General features: G+C 38.0%; 1 protein-coding gene and 1 pseudogene across 1 annotated transcript in view; one reads left to right on the top strand and one right to left on the bottom strand.

Annotated features, from left to right (window-relative positions):
- Window positions 1-18,412, bottom strand: part of VPS37A (VPS37A subunit of ESCRT-I) — a 63,742-nt gene that overhangs the window by 30,128 nt on the left and 15,202 nt on the right. Inside the window, exons 2-4 of the mRNA XM_077144380.1 lie at window positions 11,263-11,337; window positions 8,856-8,970; window positions 8,113-8,213 (exon numbers count right to left, since the gene is read on the bottom strand). Coding sequence (XP_077000495.1) covers window positions 8,113-8,213; window positions 8,856-8,970; window positions 11,263-11,337 — 291 coding nt within the window. The remainder of the gene's footprint in view (window positions 1-8,112; window positions 8,214-8,855; window positions 8,971-11,262; window positions 11,338-18,412) is intronic.
- Window positions 16,632-17,558, top strand: LOC143669580 (aldo-keto reductase family 1 member B1 pseudogene; annotated as a pseudogene).

Below are 18,412 nucleotides of genomic sequence, written 5' to 3'. Positions count from 1 at the left end.
GTAAATCATTTTCAGGCTTCTGCAGCTGTAGATTCTCACTGTGAATCCCTTGCTTGCTCATGCATAAGTGTATTTGCAATACCAAATATACAGGTTTAGTATTTTTGCCTGTTAGTGATTGTTTCACATGTGTAACGTTTTGGTTGAGATGTTAAATGGTGGACGAGTACTGTGGATGTGGGAAGTAATTTTAATCATGTGTAATTGGTCACAAGGCTTAATTTGCAGTAACTATTGCTGTTTTATTTAAAAAACAGCAATAGTTACTGTTTGCTTTGTTGCTTTCTATGCATTAATGTTTGGGTATAAAGACTGTATGTCTATCCAACAGGGAGCCCCAGTATTTAAATTGAACAACCTAATGTTACAACTACTTGGGGGTGGCCAAATGTAAACTAAAAGCCTTAATTAAAGTGGTGCAATTTTGTATAATTTAGCATCAGTAGTTCAATAAATTTGGATTGCCATGCAAGGGCTTGCATTATAATTACTTGCCACTTGAATGTTTTATGTAATGTTTAACAGTGCTAGAAAATAAATACAGGTTTAACTTTAAAAAAAAAAAAAAAAGGAAGGCTGTCTGCAGGGGAAGAAATTGGAACCTACAGATTGACTGAGGGTTCGATGATGTGAAAAAAATGATTTAAGAGATATTTTTTTCCAGAGTTGCTGAAAGGTATGGAAAATTAAACAGATGCTCTAATGAAATCAACGGAAAATTGAAGGAATTAATTCCAGTTTTATTTCTGGATTTAATTCTAGAAAAAGCAAAAAATTATACCAAAAGGGAAATGTAACAATTGTAAAGTACTTAGCAGTGGACAATATCTAGGGAGTCAAAGTAATTAAAACACTTTGGACCTGAATGTACCTCAGAAAAACATGCTCTTAAACTTAATACATTCCTGTGGATGTGAACCCATTATAAATAGCACCTTTTGATGAGGTTACTTTAGTTAAGCTGTGGCCCAAACCAGTAAGGGTGGGTCCTTTTATTCTTAATGCAATTTTATTGATATATTATATATTCACATACCATATAATCATCCAAAGTATACAATCAGTGGTTCACACTATCATCATTAGCTGCAAATAAAGATATATTCATCATCACGATAGATTTTTGAACATTTTCATTATTCAAAAAAATTAAAATAATAAAAGCAAAAAAAAAAAAAAAACACAAAACATCCCATATGCCTCATCCCACGCTATTATTTATTTTTGTGTTTTTTTTCTTTCTTACTCATCTGTCCATACATTGGATAAAGGGAGTGTCAGTCACAAGGTTTTCACACTCATATGATCACACCTTAAGAGCTCTATAGTTATTCAATCATCTTCAAGAATCAAGGCTATTTGATTCCATTTCAAAAGTTGCAGGTATTTCCCTCTAGCTACTCCAATACACCAAAAACTGAAAAGGGATATCTATATACTACACGAGAATAACCTCTGGAATGACCTCTTGACTATTTGAAATCTCTCAGCTCATTTCTCTTCCCCCTTTTGGTAAAGAAGCCTTTCTCAATTCCACATTCCAGAGCCAGGCTCATCACTGTGAGTCATGTTCTAAGTGCTGCCAGGGAGATTTATCTCCCTGGGAGTCATGTCCCACATAGGATGGGGGGCAACAGTTTACCTAGAGAGTTGTCTTAGAGAGAGGCCACATCTGAACAATAAAAGAGGTTCTCTGGGGTGACCTATACTCATAGGGAGGCTTAGCTTCTCCTTTGTAGGAATAAGTTTCATAATGGCAAGCCTATCCCTTCAAGCTGGCAGTCCCCACTGATTGCAAGAATATCAGGTCTTTCCCAGGTGGGGAAGTTTAATATTTCCACCTTTTTCCCCATCCCCTCAAGGGGACTTTGTAAACATTTTAAAATTTTCTGCCCAGATTACTCTGGGATGATTATACCAACACCAATCTGCACAAACCAACAAGATCTCACTTCCTATTCAAGGTTCCATGTAGTTATGGTGTTCACATAAGCTGACCATACAAGTTAGATTAGATAGTGTGTTACCAAAAATATAAATTTTGCACCAAATAAATATCTCTTCTTTTGGTCTTACACAGAAGTTGAAGTTTTAAAATACAGTCACCATCATCCTTTACCCTTTAGTCTGATTTACCTTAGTTCTACCCAGATAGGTGTCATTCATATCTCTGAAGTCTGATCACTTTTTCTAAGTTGCTGTATTGGGTAATGCTGACTTTCATAGCTGCAGAACTCTAGTTCTGAGTCTCAGGTGTCACAAATACCTAAAGTTCGAGGGAACAGCCAAGTGATACACAAATAGCTCAGCATCGCAGAATTTAGAAATAACAGTTACAAGTCCAGAATAATTGTGACTGCTATAAGAGCTTACAATCTAGGAATTTTTTCAATAACCTTCACCTGATAATCTATGCTTTTGAATTCACCTTTCAGAATTTGCACAACATTGTTAGTCCATATTAGTGAGGCATTATAATATTTCCCTTTTTGTTTCTGGCCTTATTTCACTCAACATACTCTCCTCAAGTTTCAATCACCACATTGCATGCCTCACAACTTCATTCCTTTTTGCAGCCACTCAATGTTCCATTGTATGTATAAACCACAGTTCCCATTTCCATTCCTCAGTTGATGTACTCCCATCTATTGCATAATGTGAACACTGCTGCCATAAACACCAGTGTGCAAATGTCATTTGTGTCCCCATTCTCACTTCCTGCAAGCATACACCTGTTTTGGTTTACTAAATGCTGCCAGAATGCAATATAACATAAATGGAATGGCTTTTAAAAAGGGAATTTATTAAGTTACAAGTTTACAGTTTTAAGGTCATAAAAATGTCCAAACTAAGGCATCCATAGAAGATATCTTGACTCAAGAAAGGCTGATGTCTGTCACATGGTGTGCTGGTTTAAAAGGATTATGTACCCCAGAAAAGCCACGGTTTAATCCTAATCCCATCATGCGGAGCAACCATTTTTAAAACCCTATTTAGCACCGTATGTTGGAAACTTGATTAGGTTATCTCCAAGGAGAAGTGACTCAGCCAATTGTAGGTATTACCCTTTCATTAGAGGGAGATGTGACTCCACCTATTCCAGGTGGGTCTTGATTAGTTTACTGGAATCCTTTAAAAGAGGACACATTTTGGAGAATGATGACAGACCTGTGAGAGAGCACAAAACCACAGAGCCCATGTATCCAGAGACATTTTGAGGTGAAGAAGGAAAATGCTCCTGGGAGAGCTTCATGAAACAAGAAGCCTGGAGAGAAAGCTAGCAGATGCCGCCATTTCCCCATGTGCCTTTCCAGTTGAGAGAGAAACCCTGAATGTCATTGGCCTTCTTGAGGCAAGTTATTTTTCCCTGACGCCTTAGACTGGACATTTTTATAGATTTGCTTTAATTGGGAAATTTTCATGGCCTTAGAACTGTAAACTTACAACTTATTAAATTCCACTTTTTAAAAGCCATTCTATTTCTGGTATATCAATTCCAGCAGCCAGCAAACTAGGGACACATGGGAAGGCACAAAGCTGGTGTCTGCTGGTCCTTGTTCCTGGTTCCACTGCTTCCAGCTTCTGATGCCAGTAGTTTTCTCTCTGAGTGTCTGTGAGCCTTCATTTAGCTCCCCTGGGACACAACTCTGGGTTCTGGTTTGCTTAGCATCTCATGGGAAGGCACATGGTGACATCTACTGGGTTTTGCATCTCCAAACGTCCATGACTAAGTGTTTGCTCTCTCTCTGTCAGTACTCCAAGAATCTCCTTTGGCACTCCAAGCATCTCCAAATGTCTGCATCTATGTTGCTTCTGAAGCAACTCTGTTTTCCCCAAAATGCCTCCCCTTTTAAAGGACTCCAGTAAACAAGTCAGGACCCACCCATAAATGGGCAGAATCACACCTCCACCTAATCAAAAGGCCACACCCACAACTGTGCGTATCACATCTCCATGGAAGCAATCTAATCTAAAGGTCAAACCCACAATTGACTGGGTCAATCTCCATGGAAACAATCTAATCAAAGGTTTCCACCCTACAATACTGAATCAGGATTAATGCTGCCAGAATGCAATATAACAGAAATGGAATGGCTTTTCTGGGGTACATAACACTTTCAAACCAGTGTAACACCTAAAACTACAGGGTTGCAGGGTCATATGGCAACCCCATGCCTAGCCTCCTGTGGAGCCTCTACACTGCCTCCAGAGGGATCACACCACTTTACTTCCCTACTAACAGTAATTAGGTACATCTCCCTCTCCACATTTTCTTCAGCACTTAGATCTCTCTGTTCATTTTTAAACAGTTTTAATCAAACAAACAATTCAACCTACGTAAAAAACCAATGGTTCCTGGTATAATCGTAGTTGTGACTTCAGCACCACACTCTATATGAGGTCATTTGCTTTTCTTCCTCAAAGAATCCCATACCTCCCGCAACATCCCCCCCTTATTGACATTTAGCTTTGGCATGTCGCCTTTGTTACAGTCAGTGGAAGCATATTACAATATTACTGTTAACTGTAGACTTCAGTTGGCATTGATTGTATTTTCCCCCCTGTATACCATACCATTTTCAACACCTTGCTATGTTGACATTCATTTGTTCTTTCTCATGTGAAAACATTCTTATATTTGTATATTTAATCACCATCATTGTCTACTCTAGGCATCATTAAGTTATACCATCCCAGGCCTTGTCCTTATCCTCTATCATGCTTCTGGTGTAATACATACCCCAACCCTCCTGTCTCAACTGTACTCACACTCAGATTCACTCAGTGTACTTACAATATTGTGCTACCATTAGACAGTATTGTGCTATCCATTTCAGAATTTTTACAATCATTCCTGTTGAATATTCTGTAATTTCTCAGCATCAAATGTCCAATCTCTACTCTCTAGCTCCTGATAATCCATAACTGTAACCTTCAAAGTTCACTCACTAATGTTAGTTCATATTAGTTAGAACATACAGTATTCATCTTTTGTTTCTGGCTAATTACACTCAGCATAATGTCCTCAAGGTTCATCCATGTTGTTACATCTTCATCACTTTATTCTGTCTTACAGCTGCATAACATCATATATATATATATATCACAGTTTGCTTAACCCACTCATCCACTGATGGACACTTGGGCTGTTTCCCCTCTCTTGACAATTATGAACAATGCCACTATAAATACAAGTGTGCAAATGTCTGTTTGTGTCCTTGCCTTCAGTTTGTACAAATATACATGTAGTAATGAGACTGCTAGTTCATAGGGCAATTCTGTACGTAGCTTCCTGAGGAACCTCCAAACTGCCTTCCAGAGTGGCTGCACCATCCTGTGTTAGCACCAACAGTGAATGAGTATATCTCTTACTTCACATCCTCTCCAACACTTGTTTTCTGTTTTTTTTTTAAATGGCCATGCTAGTAGATGTGAGATGCTATCTCACCATGGTTTTGATTTGCATTTCCTAATAGCCAGTGATATTGAGCATCTTTTCATGTTTTTGAGCTATTTGTATAACTTCTTCTGAAAGATGTCTGTCCATGTCTTTTGCCCATTTTTAAATTAGGTTGTCTTTTTGTTGTTCAGTTGAAAAATCTTTTCATATATTCTGGATATTAAACACTAATCTTATATGTGGTTTCCAAATATTGTCTCCCATTGTGTAGGCTGCCTTTTTACTTTCCTGACAAAATGCTTTGATGCACAGGTGTTTTATCTTTGAGGTGATCCCATTTATCTATTTCTTTTTTCATTGCTTGTGCTTTGGATGTAAGGTCTAGGAAATCACCTTCTTTCACAAAATCTATAAGAAATTTCCCTATATTTTCTTCTAAAAGTTTAGGTCTTTGATCCATTTTTAGTTAACTTTTGTGTAAGGTGTGAGATATGGGACCTCTCCCATTTTTTTGGATGTGGAGATCCAATTCTTCAAATACCATTTATTGAAGAGGCTGCTTTGTCCCAGTTGAGTTGGCTTGACCGACTTATCAAAGATCAATTGACCATAGATGAGAGGATCTATTTCTGAACACTCAATTTGATTCCACTGGTCAGTATATCTATCTTTATACCAGTACAATGCTGTTTTGACCACCGTAGCTTTGTAATATGCTTTAAAGTCAAGTAGTGTGAGACCGCCCACTTCATTCTTCTTCTTCAAAATATTTTTAGCTATTTGGGGCAGCCTACCATTTCAAATAAATTTGGTTATTATTTTTTATGTTTCTGCAAAGTCAGTTGTTGGGATTTTAATTGGTATTGCATTGAATGTATAAATCAATTTGGGTAGAATTGGTATCTTAACTATATTTAGTCTTTCAATCCAAGAACATAGTATGCCCTTCCATTTATTTAGGTCTTCTTTGATATCTTATAGCAATTTCTGGTAGTTTTCTGTGTGTAGGCTGCCACTTGAGCTGGGCCTTCCCCCTCTTTTTCCTGGGAAAGATAAGTTCATCAGGGAATTAACTCCCTAACTTGACTTGCTACTTTGTCTCTATGACTTATCTTAAATCTGCCCTTGCCTAGATCAGAGCTGACAAATGAAAATGTCTGAGGCTTCCTCTAATGTGCTACTTAGAACAGTAAAAAAAGAGAGAGAGAGAGAGAAATCTGTTTTCAGAACCAGTCTCCAGCTCCCAAGATTTGCCATCGAGCTGGAGTTGGTACCTGCTCTAAGTGCTCTGGGGCACCACCGCCCTTTTCACATATTTTGAGCTGGGCTGGGAGGACTCCAAAAGTCTAAGTTTATTTTTGTCAGCCCCACCTTCTGTCTGATGAAGAAACCTCACAATTCCTTTCCTGCTTGCTCTTGGTTTATCTTGCTTGGAGCTTCTATTCATTCAGCAGTCCAAATTTGTTAATTAAATCCACAATTGGAAGGGCAGTGCAATGGTTGCTCAGTGGCAGAATTCTTGCCTGCTATGCCAGAGACCTGGGTTTAATTCCCAGTGCCTGCCCACGTAAAAAACAAAAAAAAAACAAAGGCAAAATAAAAATCTGGGGGTGGTGTGACGGTGGCTCAGTGGCAGAATTCTCACCTGCCATTCTAGAGATCCAGGTTCATTTTCTGGTGCCAGCCCATGTAAAAAAAAAAATTAAAAAAAAAAACTGGAGCTTGACTGGGCTGCCGTCCCTTGTTCTCAGCAGAGACTGCTTCTTTTTCCCACAGGAAACTGTTTGCGACTGAGCCTGCCATGTCAGTGGAGGAGGGGTGCCAACCTCTGGATTTTGGGGGCTATACTCAAAGTTCTGTGTTGCGATCTTGGCCCTTTCACCCATTTCCAACTGGTGTACAATGTGTATCTGGTCTCAGATGTCCCCCAAACAGGTATGCCAAATAGTTTCTGGCTTTTTACTAGCTGCTCTAGAGGATGAACTAAATTCCACACACCCTTCTATACCCCTATCTTGCCCTGCCTTCCCCCAGAGTGGGTCTTAATTCTATTACTGGTGTCCTTCAGAAGTAAAATGAAATTCAGACTGACAGAGAGAGAGGGAAAGCCACAGGAAGAAAGAAGCTGAAATTCAACAGAATTCTTAAGAGACCTGAGAAGCCACAAGAGGCCACCATGTGCATTGTCATGTGAGAGAGAAGCCAAGGACTAAAAATCACCAACAGCCAGCCCCAGACTGCCAGTCTTGAAGAATAAAGCATCAACCTCAAGGACACCTAGATTTGGGCTTTTTCTTTAGTGAGCTAGTAAACTCCCACTGCATATGTCAAGCCATTGCATGGTATTTGCCTGAGCAGCCAAGGAATGTGAATACCACCAAATATGGATTCAATAAAAGTCATGATATAATTTCATTGTGAAGATGAGGGAGAGGGAAGATCTGTGAAAAATAGCTAAAATATTCATCCTTCGTAACAGGATGTCAGTAGATAATAAGTAGAATGAAAGTATCAAGAGACAGCAGTAGGTACATATTATTCTAAAAAAAGAAGGTAAATATTAGAAGAACTAAAAGAGTAGAACACAGCTGGCTCCAAAAAGTATCAGATAATTTGTCTTCTAACATCATTTGATTATTTAAATTATATTGTGATTATTCTGATAATAATAGATATAGGCAATCATTTTTATTTATTATGAATATGCTTACTATGGAAATGCTGTTGAAGTGGGAGCCAAAACTGGAGGATTCTTCCAAAACTCATCCAATAGACTCTGAATAATTTTTCCAAGATCTGAGTGCATTGTAAACTGAAAGTCACAGTAATTCAGGATCATTAAAATCATTTTTAGAAAAAGAACATTCTAAAGTCTCATTAGGCATAATGTCACTCTAAAACTTGCATCTTAACGTACTTTTGGAGGTCAAGAATTAATTGCAAAGTAAAGCGTATTTACTAAAATAAAATAAAATGTTTTAGTGTCAACTAAAAACATTTGCAATACACAACTCAAACCATTTTCTCATAGACTCAATACCATAAATATTTGGTAGTTAGCAAACCAGGTTAAGAGTTTAGTCAATAATGGGGCTGACATATTGTCATAGTTCACTGTTAATAACAATTTGAAAGTTTAAAGGTAAATAATGAAAGCCCATTTAAGCTACAACCCATAATATTAATCAATCATATACATTTCCAAAGAAGTTTAAGGCATATTTGAATTTTTTCCCTGCCTAAGAACTATGGAATGACCCACTATGAACCAAATTTCTAAATTCAACAGGTTCTTGGCACTTTAAAACAATCTGCAATCATAAATAAAATGAGTATTATCCATTAAACATAAACACAGTAAAAATATTTATTTATCTTTCAGATTTCTAAAATATTTTAAAAATGAACACACCTGCTATACTACTCTGAAAAAAAAATTATAGCATATACTTACATTGTTTACTAAAGGACCGGTAACATACACTCCTTGTTTATCCATTAAGTGATGCCGTATAGGTGGATAGACACTGATCACTGGTTTTTCCTGAGGAAACTGTGGAGGAAGCAATCTAAAAAAGAACAAATAGAAAACAAAGATAATAAATGTTACATTATATAGACATAATCCTAAAACATGTTAATTAAAGGTAAATTACATTTTCATACTATCATTTAGATGAAATTTTCAGTAATAACTGCTATTTTATTGTTAAGCTGACTGAAAATATATAAGAGGTTATGCTTTGGCAATAAAGCTATAAATTAATTCAGTATAGTAAAACCTTTTCAATATGGAATATGCAAACCCTAAATTATAGAATACTTTTCACGTCATGCCAAATAAATGCTTTCAAACACAATATACCAAGCTACACAAAAGCCTGAGCTAAAAATTAGATGAGGTATTCATATAAGATGAACCATATCACTCTAGTAGGGTTATTTACTGAACAAGAGGATCTGGCTACATAATTTTCCTTGTAATTTTTCTGCTTTGGAAATGCTGCCTAGAATTACTTCACTATCTATTAAATTTCTAAATAGTAAGGTGGATAAAATGGAGAGTACTTGGAATGAAATGTTGAAGTTGTCAGCAAGCCTGGTTCTATATGTCTCCCTTCCAAATTTTCCAACTGAATACATCTCTCCCAACTTTGAGGTCAATTACATGGCTTTAAGTAAAGAAGTATAGGTTCTCAATACAAAAAAGTGAGTATCTTAACCTTTCTTGAATTATTACAAAATTAAGATGGGATTTTACTGGATATATGGAACCCTATTTTTTCCAAATCTCTAAAATTCACAAGAGTATTTTCCTTTAAACTGCCACTCTGTTCTCTTGCTTGCCCAGAAACTATATATTGGCAGCATTACTAATGAAGGGAAAGCTGGGTACTAGTTGGCAATTAATGAGAGATAAACTACTTATATCACTGAAAAAGTTAAACTCGTTTGGTAAAACAGCAATGAATGGCCTTTGGAACCTGTGGTGATTTGAAGTTAAATGTACCCGACCCCCCGATGCTGCCAAAATGTTCTTAAATTGAATCCATTCCTGTGGGTGTAAACCCATTCTAAGTAGGACTTTTTGAAAAGGCCACTTCACTTAAAATGTGAACCACCTCATTCAAGATGAGTCTTATTCCTCTTACTGGAGACCTTTGTAAATGGAATGAATACAGGGAGAAAAAGCCACAGAAGCAAGAAGCTGATACCAATGAAACCTGGAAGAGAAGGGAGAGGCAAGTGGATGCCACCATATGCCCTGTCATGTGGCAGAAGAATCAAGGATGGCCAGCAACTGGTCTTCAGGAAGAAAGCATCACCTTGATGATGCCTCGAATTGGACTTTTTTCACCCTTACAACTGTAAGCTAATAAATTCCCATTGTTCATGCCAAACTATTTCATGGTATTTGCTTTTAGCAGTCTAGGAAACTAAAACAGAAACCAACCAATCTGAGTTTATATCCAATTTGTTAATAACCTTTGCTATACACTACCTATGTATCTGCAATTTGCAGGGTTGCTGTGAGGATTCAAAAAGCTCCTATATCGGGTTAACCTAGCATAATGAGAGGCACAGTTATGTAATCATGCTTTAAATAATTCATTTAACTGATATTTAATAAGGTCTACTATGTGCAGGCACTATGTCAGTCATTGAGAATAAGAAAATGAATAAGAAATGGTTCCTGTCTTCAAGTTAGATGCCATCTTACCTGGCCCAAATGCTTGCTATAGGAGCCAGCCACCTAACATAAACTGAGATAATAACTTAATTCTTTCATACTAAAGACTAATAATTGCATTTATTGCTAAATGGGTACTTTGGAAACCACTCTGTTTAACCTTTCCTCTTTGAAACTTGAGTAACATCCCATGGCTTTACTTTTTTCTTAAAAATATTCAGCAATCAAATTAAGCTTTGAACTTTCTGGTTAATGTAGCCTGTTACTGAAAATTTCAGTACTTTAAGTTGTTTCTGACATAAACATGAATATGTCTCTTATGGCTTGCATACATGATTCCTTTGGTTGTTTGTCATTCTCATTCTCATTCTTTCAGCCTACCTCCAGCTAAAATTTTAGTGCAAATCAATAAAAATGATAACAGTATTAAGGATCATTACATCTTTTATTGTATTCCCCTGTTGTAGTTCATTTCTTACAGCAATATGAAGAAATTTTAAGACTTTCAAAAAATCTTCACAAACAGTGAAGCATTTTATAACATGTATTTATAAGAAAGAAATTTTTAAAGACGTTTCCTTTAAATAGCTAGTTTCTAATAAATAAGAAATAGAAAACGATGTTATTTTAAGTTCAACTGCATGAAGAAATAGGATACAAGTCTACTTACATATTAATGTTAATTGTCAGGTTGTTTACAGTGAATGGTAATCTGTACTCCACATCTTTCTGTATTTCAGCTATACTGTAAGAGAAAATTTGAAAAAAATTTACTCACAATTACAAAACCTTTCGGGCCAAAAAAAAAAAAAGTTAAATGCTAAGGTTAGTACCCCATGCATATTCAAGCACAAGGATCCAAAATCACAGAGACCAAAGGTAGAACACAAGCTGTTGAGTCAGATGCATACAAAAGGGCCCTTGGGGGTGGGGGGCAGAAAGAGATTGTGGCAGAACTGTTGGCAAGAAACATGCACACTCAAACCAGTATCTGTTGGCTAAACCACCTAAATGCACAACAGACTCTTCTAGATTGACCCACCTTTCTGGATTGACTCCATCTGGCTCTCTGGGGTGAAATGCCCTAATGGGGTAGAAACCAAAGCAGAAAAACCTCATAGAAAAAAAAAGCAGGGAGGGAGAACTGAACTGCTGTTAAAACAGGGCAGGTCCAAGAACTGAAAAGTGTACAGAAAAAGGGGCACTGAGTGAGCAACAGAATTTAAACAAATCATGGGAAATGGGGAGAAAATTTGCACAAAAACAAAGGATCAGGATTTCCAGAAAAGGAACAGAAAAAAGGAAGTTTTCTCCTGGAGGTGAAACAATTGCACAAAAAGTACAATCTAAAAAAACTGCACCACATACCCAGAACAAGAATCAGCTGAAAAAGAGCTGAGAAAATCTGAACAGTTAAACATGGGCTGATCATGAATAAGTTGGATCAAGTGTCAAGAGAACCTTAACGCAAAGCCAATCGACAATAAAATCCTAGACAAGAGGGAGAAATGGACCTTCAGAATTAATTTGTCAAGATAATCAGTGATCAGACATAAGCAAAAAGTTACAGGCCATACTAAGAGACAGGAAGATATGGCTCAGTCAAGGGAACAAATTAAAACTCTGAAGGAGATCCAGAATTTGGAACAACTAATCAAACAAATCTCCTAAATCAATTCTAGGAGATGAAGGAAAATAAGGCTGAAGAGATAAAGGATATTAAAAAGACACTGAGTGAACATAATGAAGGATTTGAAAGTATGAAAAGAAACATAACAGAAATTATGGGAATAAAAAGCACAATAGAAGAGATTAAAAATACATTAGCGGCAAACAACAGCAGAATTGAACAGACAGAAGAAAGAATCAACAAACTGGAAGACATGGCAACTGAAATCTTAGAAAGAGGAACAGATAGAGAAAAAATGGAAAAAGTTGAACAAAATCTCAGAGATTTGAATGACAGCATGAAGGGCACAAACAAATATGTCATAAGTGCCCCAGAAGGAGAAGAGAAGGGAAAGGAGGCAGAAATAATATTTGAGGTAATAATGGCTCCAAAATTTCCCAACTCTCATAAAAGACAAAAATATGAATGCCCAAGAAATGCAATGTACTTTGAACTGAATAAATCCTTGACCTACACTGAGACATATACTTAATTGGAATGTCAAATGCCCAAGATAGAGAGATAATTCTGAAAGCAGCAAAAGAAAAGTGACTTGTCACATACAAAGGATCTTCAATAAGACTAAGTGTTGATTTCTCACCAGAAACCATGGAGGTAAGAAACCAGTAGTGTACAATATTTAAGGTACTGAAAGAGAAAAACAGCCAGCCAAAAATTATTTATCCAGCAAAACTGATTTCAAGAATGAGGGAGGTGGGCCACGGTGGCTCAGCAGGCAAGAATGCTTGCTTGCCATGCCAGAGGACCAGAGTTCGATTTCCGGTGCCTGCCCATGTTAAAAAAAAAAAAAAGAATGAGGGAGAGTTTAAAATATCTTCAGATAAACAGAAATTGAGAGAGATCATCAACAAAACACCTGCCCTACATGAATTAAAGGGATTTCTTCAGAATGAAAGAAAAAGACAGGAGAAAGTGGCTTGAAATAACGTGAAGAAGATCTTCAGTATGGGTAAATGCAAAACCCACTATTACTGAATCTTCAACATACAGCATCACTCTTTAATTCCTATAAGAGTCAGAATACAATTGAACAAGGATTTTTCCTGATATGGACATGCAAAATATAAGTAGGACAAAAACAACATAAACGGGGGAACAGAGGAATATGGGAGCAAACAACAGTACGCTACTGAAGCTAAATTGGTATTTTTTCAATTTAGTAGGTTATAGATGTAGGTTGTGCCAATGCAAACCCCAGGGTAAGCACAAAGAAAGTGTTTAAAAATACATACAGGAGCAGAAATGAGAAAGGGATCAGTCAGCTACACCACAAAAGATCCATTATACAGAAAAGGAGTTTGCAATAAAGGAAAAGCAAAAGACAAAAAAAGATATGACCTAAAAAACAAAGACAAAATGGCTGAAGTAAATACTGCCTTTACAGTAATAACATTAAATGTCAATAGATTAAACTTCCTAATCAAAAAACACAGGTTGGCAGAATGGATAAAAAGCTGTATGTATCTACATGGTATTTACAAGAGTCTCACCTTGTACCCAAGAAGACACAAATAGATTGAAAGTGACAGGGTGACAAAAAGATATTCCACACAAAGGGTAACTAAAAACAGCAGCTAAGTAGCTATACTATATCACACAAAATAGACTTTTACTCAAAAGTTGTTATAAGGGACAAAGAAGGACACTATATATTAATGAAAGGGGTAATCCCTCAAGAAGAAATAATGATCATAAATATTATGCATCTAATCAGGGTGCCCCAAAATACACGACGCAAAACTTAGAAAAGCTGAAGATAGAGGAGGTGGGGTAAAATAGTGACAATAGTGAGGTGTGAAATTTAGTTCGTCCTCCAGAGCAGATAGTAAAAACCCAGGAACAGTATGGAACAACTGCTGGGGGAGCATCAGTCACCAGACACAAAGCATACACCAGTCTGAAATGGATGCAGCAGCGGGGATCCCACACAGAACTGTAAGACTCATAAGCTGTGAAGGCCGGCACCCCTCTCCCATGGACAAAGAAGACTAGTTTCCTGAGGGGAAAATAAACAGACTTTCCTAGTACAAAGGGCTTACCTCAACCAAGTTCCAACTGTGGAGTTAACGAAAAAATTCTGACTACTGAAATCCACGACCTGAACACAGATAAACCTTGAATAAGCACTAAAGGAACCAGGAGTTTGGTCCTAGGAGACAGGGAGTGGTGCTGATGGGGAAACAAACAAACAAACAGAGGCTTTCTGAGTTGGACAGCACAAAATACAAGAAAAGGGCAGGATCCCCAAAAGGGGACCCAGAGGGCCTGGGGATACATGCAGCCAGGTACTAATTAAAGTTCTTGATTGTCAAACCTGGGAAACAGGGTGTCCAGCTCTGACGAGCCTTTTTGCTTTTTTCTCACTTCTTAACAGCTCATTAGATAGAACTGCAAGTACTTTCCGGCTCCAGCACTGCCCCAGGCAAAAGCTGAACTATGACATATTGAGAAACAAAGTAACTAGTCAGGTGAAAGGATCTAATTCCCTAACGGGCATATTTTCCCCAGGAAAAGGGAAACAGGGCACAGCTCAAGTGGAAGCCCTCCTTCAGGGAATTCAGGTCCCAGGGGCTGGAAAATAAAAGCAATCAAAGTGCACCTACTACCTCAGACTCTTTCTCAACCACCCCTCTGGCAGGAATAGTCTGCTGAAATGAAAGGCACCACAACACTTTACACTGGTGGGAAGCCACGGGCAGACAAGTGCCACATGCTGGGGAGGATAGGAAAAGCACAGTCTAGAGGCTTCATAAGAAAATCTAACAACATGCTGGGTCTCACCCTCAGGGAAAACTGATGCTGGCTAATCAATCCTTCTGAGATGTGGGCCTATTTGTTCTGGGAAAATCAGACTGGGGTCAGTAATATCTGAGGAGACCCTCCTCAAAAAAGGCTCTATATAGGCAGGGCAAGAAAAAGAAAAACAAGAACTGGAAAATTTTGATCAGTTAAAGAGTTTCATACCAATATTTATAGCAGCGTTATTTATGATTGCCAAGAGATGGAAACAGCCCAAATGCTCATCAACAGATGAGTGGATAAACAGGCTGTGGTATATACATACAATGGAACATTACACAGCTGTAAAACGGAATAAAGTCATGAAGCATGTAACAATGTGGATGAAATTGAGGACATCATGCTTAACAAAATAAGCCAGAAACAAAAGGACAGTACTGTATGGTATCACTAGTATGAACTGACATTAATGAGCGAACTTTGAGAATTGAAGTTAAGAATACCAGTTATCAGGAGAGAGAAATAGGGTAGAGATTGGGTATTTGGTGCTGAAGGAATAAAGATTGTACAACAGGACTGATTGTAAAATTCAGAAATGCATAGCACAATACTACCTGATAGCAGTACAACAATATAAATATACTGAATAAAGCTGAATGTGAGTATGGTAGAGGGAGAAGGGCTGGGGGCACGCCTGAAACCAGAAGGAAAAACAGAGAATAAAGACTGAGATGGTATTACTTAGGAATGCCTACAGTGGACATTGATGGTGATTAAATGTACATATAAAAAAAGTTTTTGCAAGAGGGAAAACTAATGTCAACATTGCAAGGTGCTAAAAATAGATAGTATGGGGGAGAGTACAATCAATGCAAACTAGGGTCTATAGTCAAAGTAACATTGTAATATGCTTCCACTGAAGGTAACAAAGGCATTATGCCAAAACGAAATGTCAATAGATGGGGGGGGGGAGAGGAAGGAATATGGATACTTTGTGGAAGAAAAGGCAATATCTTCATATAGGTTATGGTGATGAAGGCATCTCTATATACTTAGGTTGGATTGTATGATGTGTGAATAAAAGTTTAAAAATGAGCAGAGAGAAACAAAGTGCTAGAGAAAATGCAGAGAAAGAGATGTACTTACTCACTGTCCCTAGGGAAACTGAGAGGAACAGTCCCTTGGAGGGCAGTGTGGTGGTTCTACAGAAGGCTGCGGGGGAGGTCGGGGGGGTGTTGCCTGAAACCTCATTGCTCAGTATATACCTGGAGGAACTGAGTGTGCAGACAGGAATGGACACGTGCACACTGGTGTTTACGGTGGTGTTTATGGTGTTCAGAATTCACAATGGATGGAGGTGGCCTAAGGATAGAAATACAGAGGAATGGAAGGGGGAACTATAGTATATACATACAATGGACTTCTGAGTAGCTCTAAGAAGGAATGAAGTTGTGAGGCATGCAACCAGGTATATGAACCTTAAGGACTATGTTGAATGAAATGTCAAGAACAAAAAGACAAATGTCATCATGCCTGAATCAAATGGACTAACTATTATATAAAAACTCAGAGAGGTAGTTTTAGGTCAGGGTCAGTGAAGTCTAGTAGCCATGGCTAATCACCTTGTGCTCTGCAATGATGCCAAGACGCCCATCCTAAGGCTGGACACCTGGAAGACCCCTCTAGGCAAAGTGACAGAGACTGTGAAGGTAGCCATTGATGTTGAGTACAGCTACAATGACTATGCCCATGTGTACCAGAATGAGAACAAGGTGGGGGTGGCCATCCAGAAGTTCAAGAAGCAAGTAGTGAAGCACAAGGACCTCTTCATCTTCAGCTGTGCACATACCACAAGAAAAGCCTTGTGAAAGAAGCCTGCCAGAAGACATTTAGTAACCTCAAGCTGACCTGGACCTCTACCTTATTCACCGGCCTACAGGCTTTCAAACTGAAAAGGAATTTTTCCTATTGGATGAGGCAGGCAATGCAATTCCCAGTGACACCAATTTTGTGGACATGTGAGCGGCCATGAAAGATCTGGTGGATGAAGGGCTGGTCAAAGATATTGGAGTATGTAACTTCAACCATCTCCAATCAAGAGGATCTTAAATAAACCTGGCTTAAAATATAAGCCTGCAGTTATCCAGATTGAGTGCTACCTGTACCTAACTCAGAAGTTTTTCTAGTACTGCCAGTCCAAAGGCATCATGGTGACTGCCTATAGTCCCCTTGGTTCTCTTAACAGGCTCTGGGCCAAGCCTGAGGTCTCTTCCCTCCTGGAAAGTCCCAGGATCAAAGCAATCACAACCAAACATGAGAAAATCACAGTCCAAATGCTGATCCGGTTCCCCATGTACAGGAATATGGTGGTGATACCCAAGTCTATAACACCTGAATGCATCACTGAGAACTTTCAGGTCTTTGACTTTGAACTAAGCAGTGTGGATATGACTACCTTACTCAGTTACAACAGGAACTGGAGAGTCTGTGCCTTGGTGAATGCTTCCTCCCACAAGGATTTCCCCTTTCACTACTGAGTTCTGAAGCTGAATGCCAGCTCTTCCCCAAGTGACCTACTCTTCTGTTTTTCCTGCCTTCTCTTTTCTTGCAAGTGTTGTGTGGCCCAAATTCCTCAGCAGTGCATTAGCAGTCTGATGACTAACCCAGCTGGAGGCGGGGTATGAAGAGTGATATCTGTGGGTTAGAAGGTGGTTCCAGTTTTCTTTGACCTTTTCGCTCAACTAAGAAATCCAAGTTGAATACCCGCTTCTGACGATAGAGAAAAAAATCTACAATGTCATTTCATTGTAAAAATATAGATTTTACAATGTGACCATGTGATTGTGAAAACCTTGGGTCTGATGCTCCTTTTCTTCAGGGTATGGACAGATGAGTAAATATATATATATATATTTTTATGGATAAAAATAAATAATAGGGGGGATAAGGGGTAAAATAAATTGGAAAGATGGAAATATTAGTGGTCAATGAGAGGGAGGGGAAAGGGGTATGATATGTATGAGTTTTTCTTTTTATTTATTTTTCTGGAGTGAGGCAAATGTTCTAAAAAATGATCATGGTGAGGAATACACAACTATGTGATGATGTCGTGAGCCACTGATTGAACATCATATATGGAATGTATGGGTGTGAAGATTTGTCAATAAAAATTTTTTTAAAAAAAGATGTAAATTGTACCCAAAATGATTTATACAGTAACATAATCCCAACAAAATTTCAACAGCCTACTTTGCAGACATGGAAAAGCCAATATTCAAATTTATTTGGAAGGGTAAGGGGTCCTGAATAGTAAAAAAAAAATAGAAAAAGAAGAACAGAGTTGGAAGACTCATATTTCCTGACTTCAATGAGCCTGAACTATCAGACTCCT

The sequence above is a fragment of the Tamandua tetradactyla genome, chromosome 26, assembly GCF_023851605.1.
Source record: "Tamandua tetradactyla isolate mTamTet1 chromosome 26, mTamTet1.pri, whole genome shotgun sequence".
NCBI classification, from domain to species: domain Eukaryota; kingdom Metazoa; phylum Chordata; class Mammalia; order Pilosa; family Myrmecophagidae; genus Tamandua; species Tamandua tetradactyla.
Note: the sequence above shows the minus strand (reverse complement) of the source record. Positions and strands in the feature narration are given on the sequence as shown.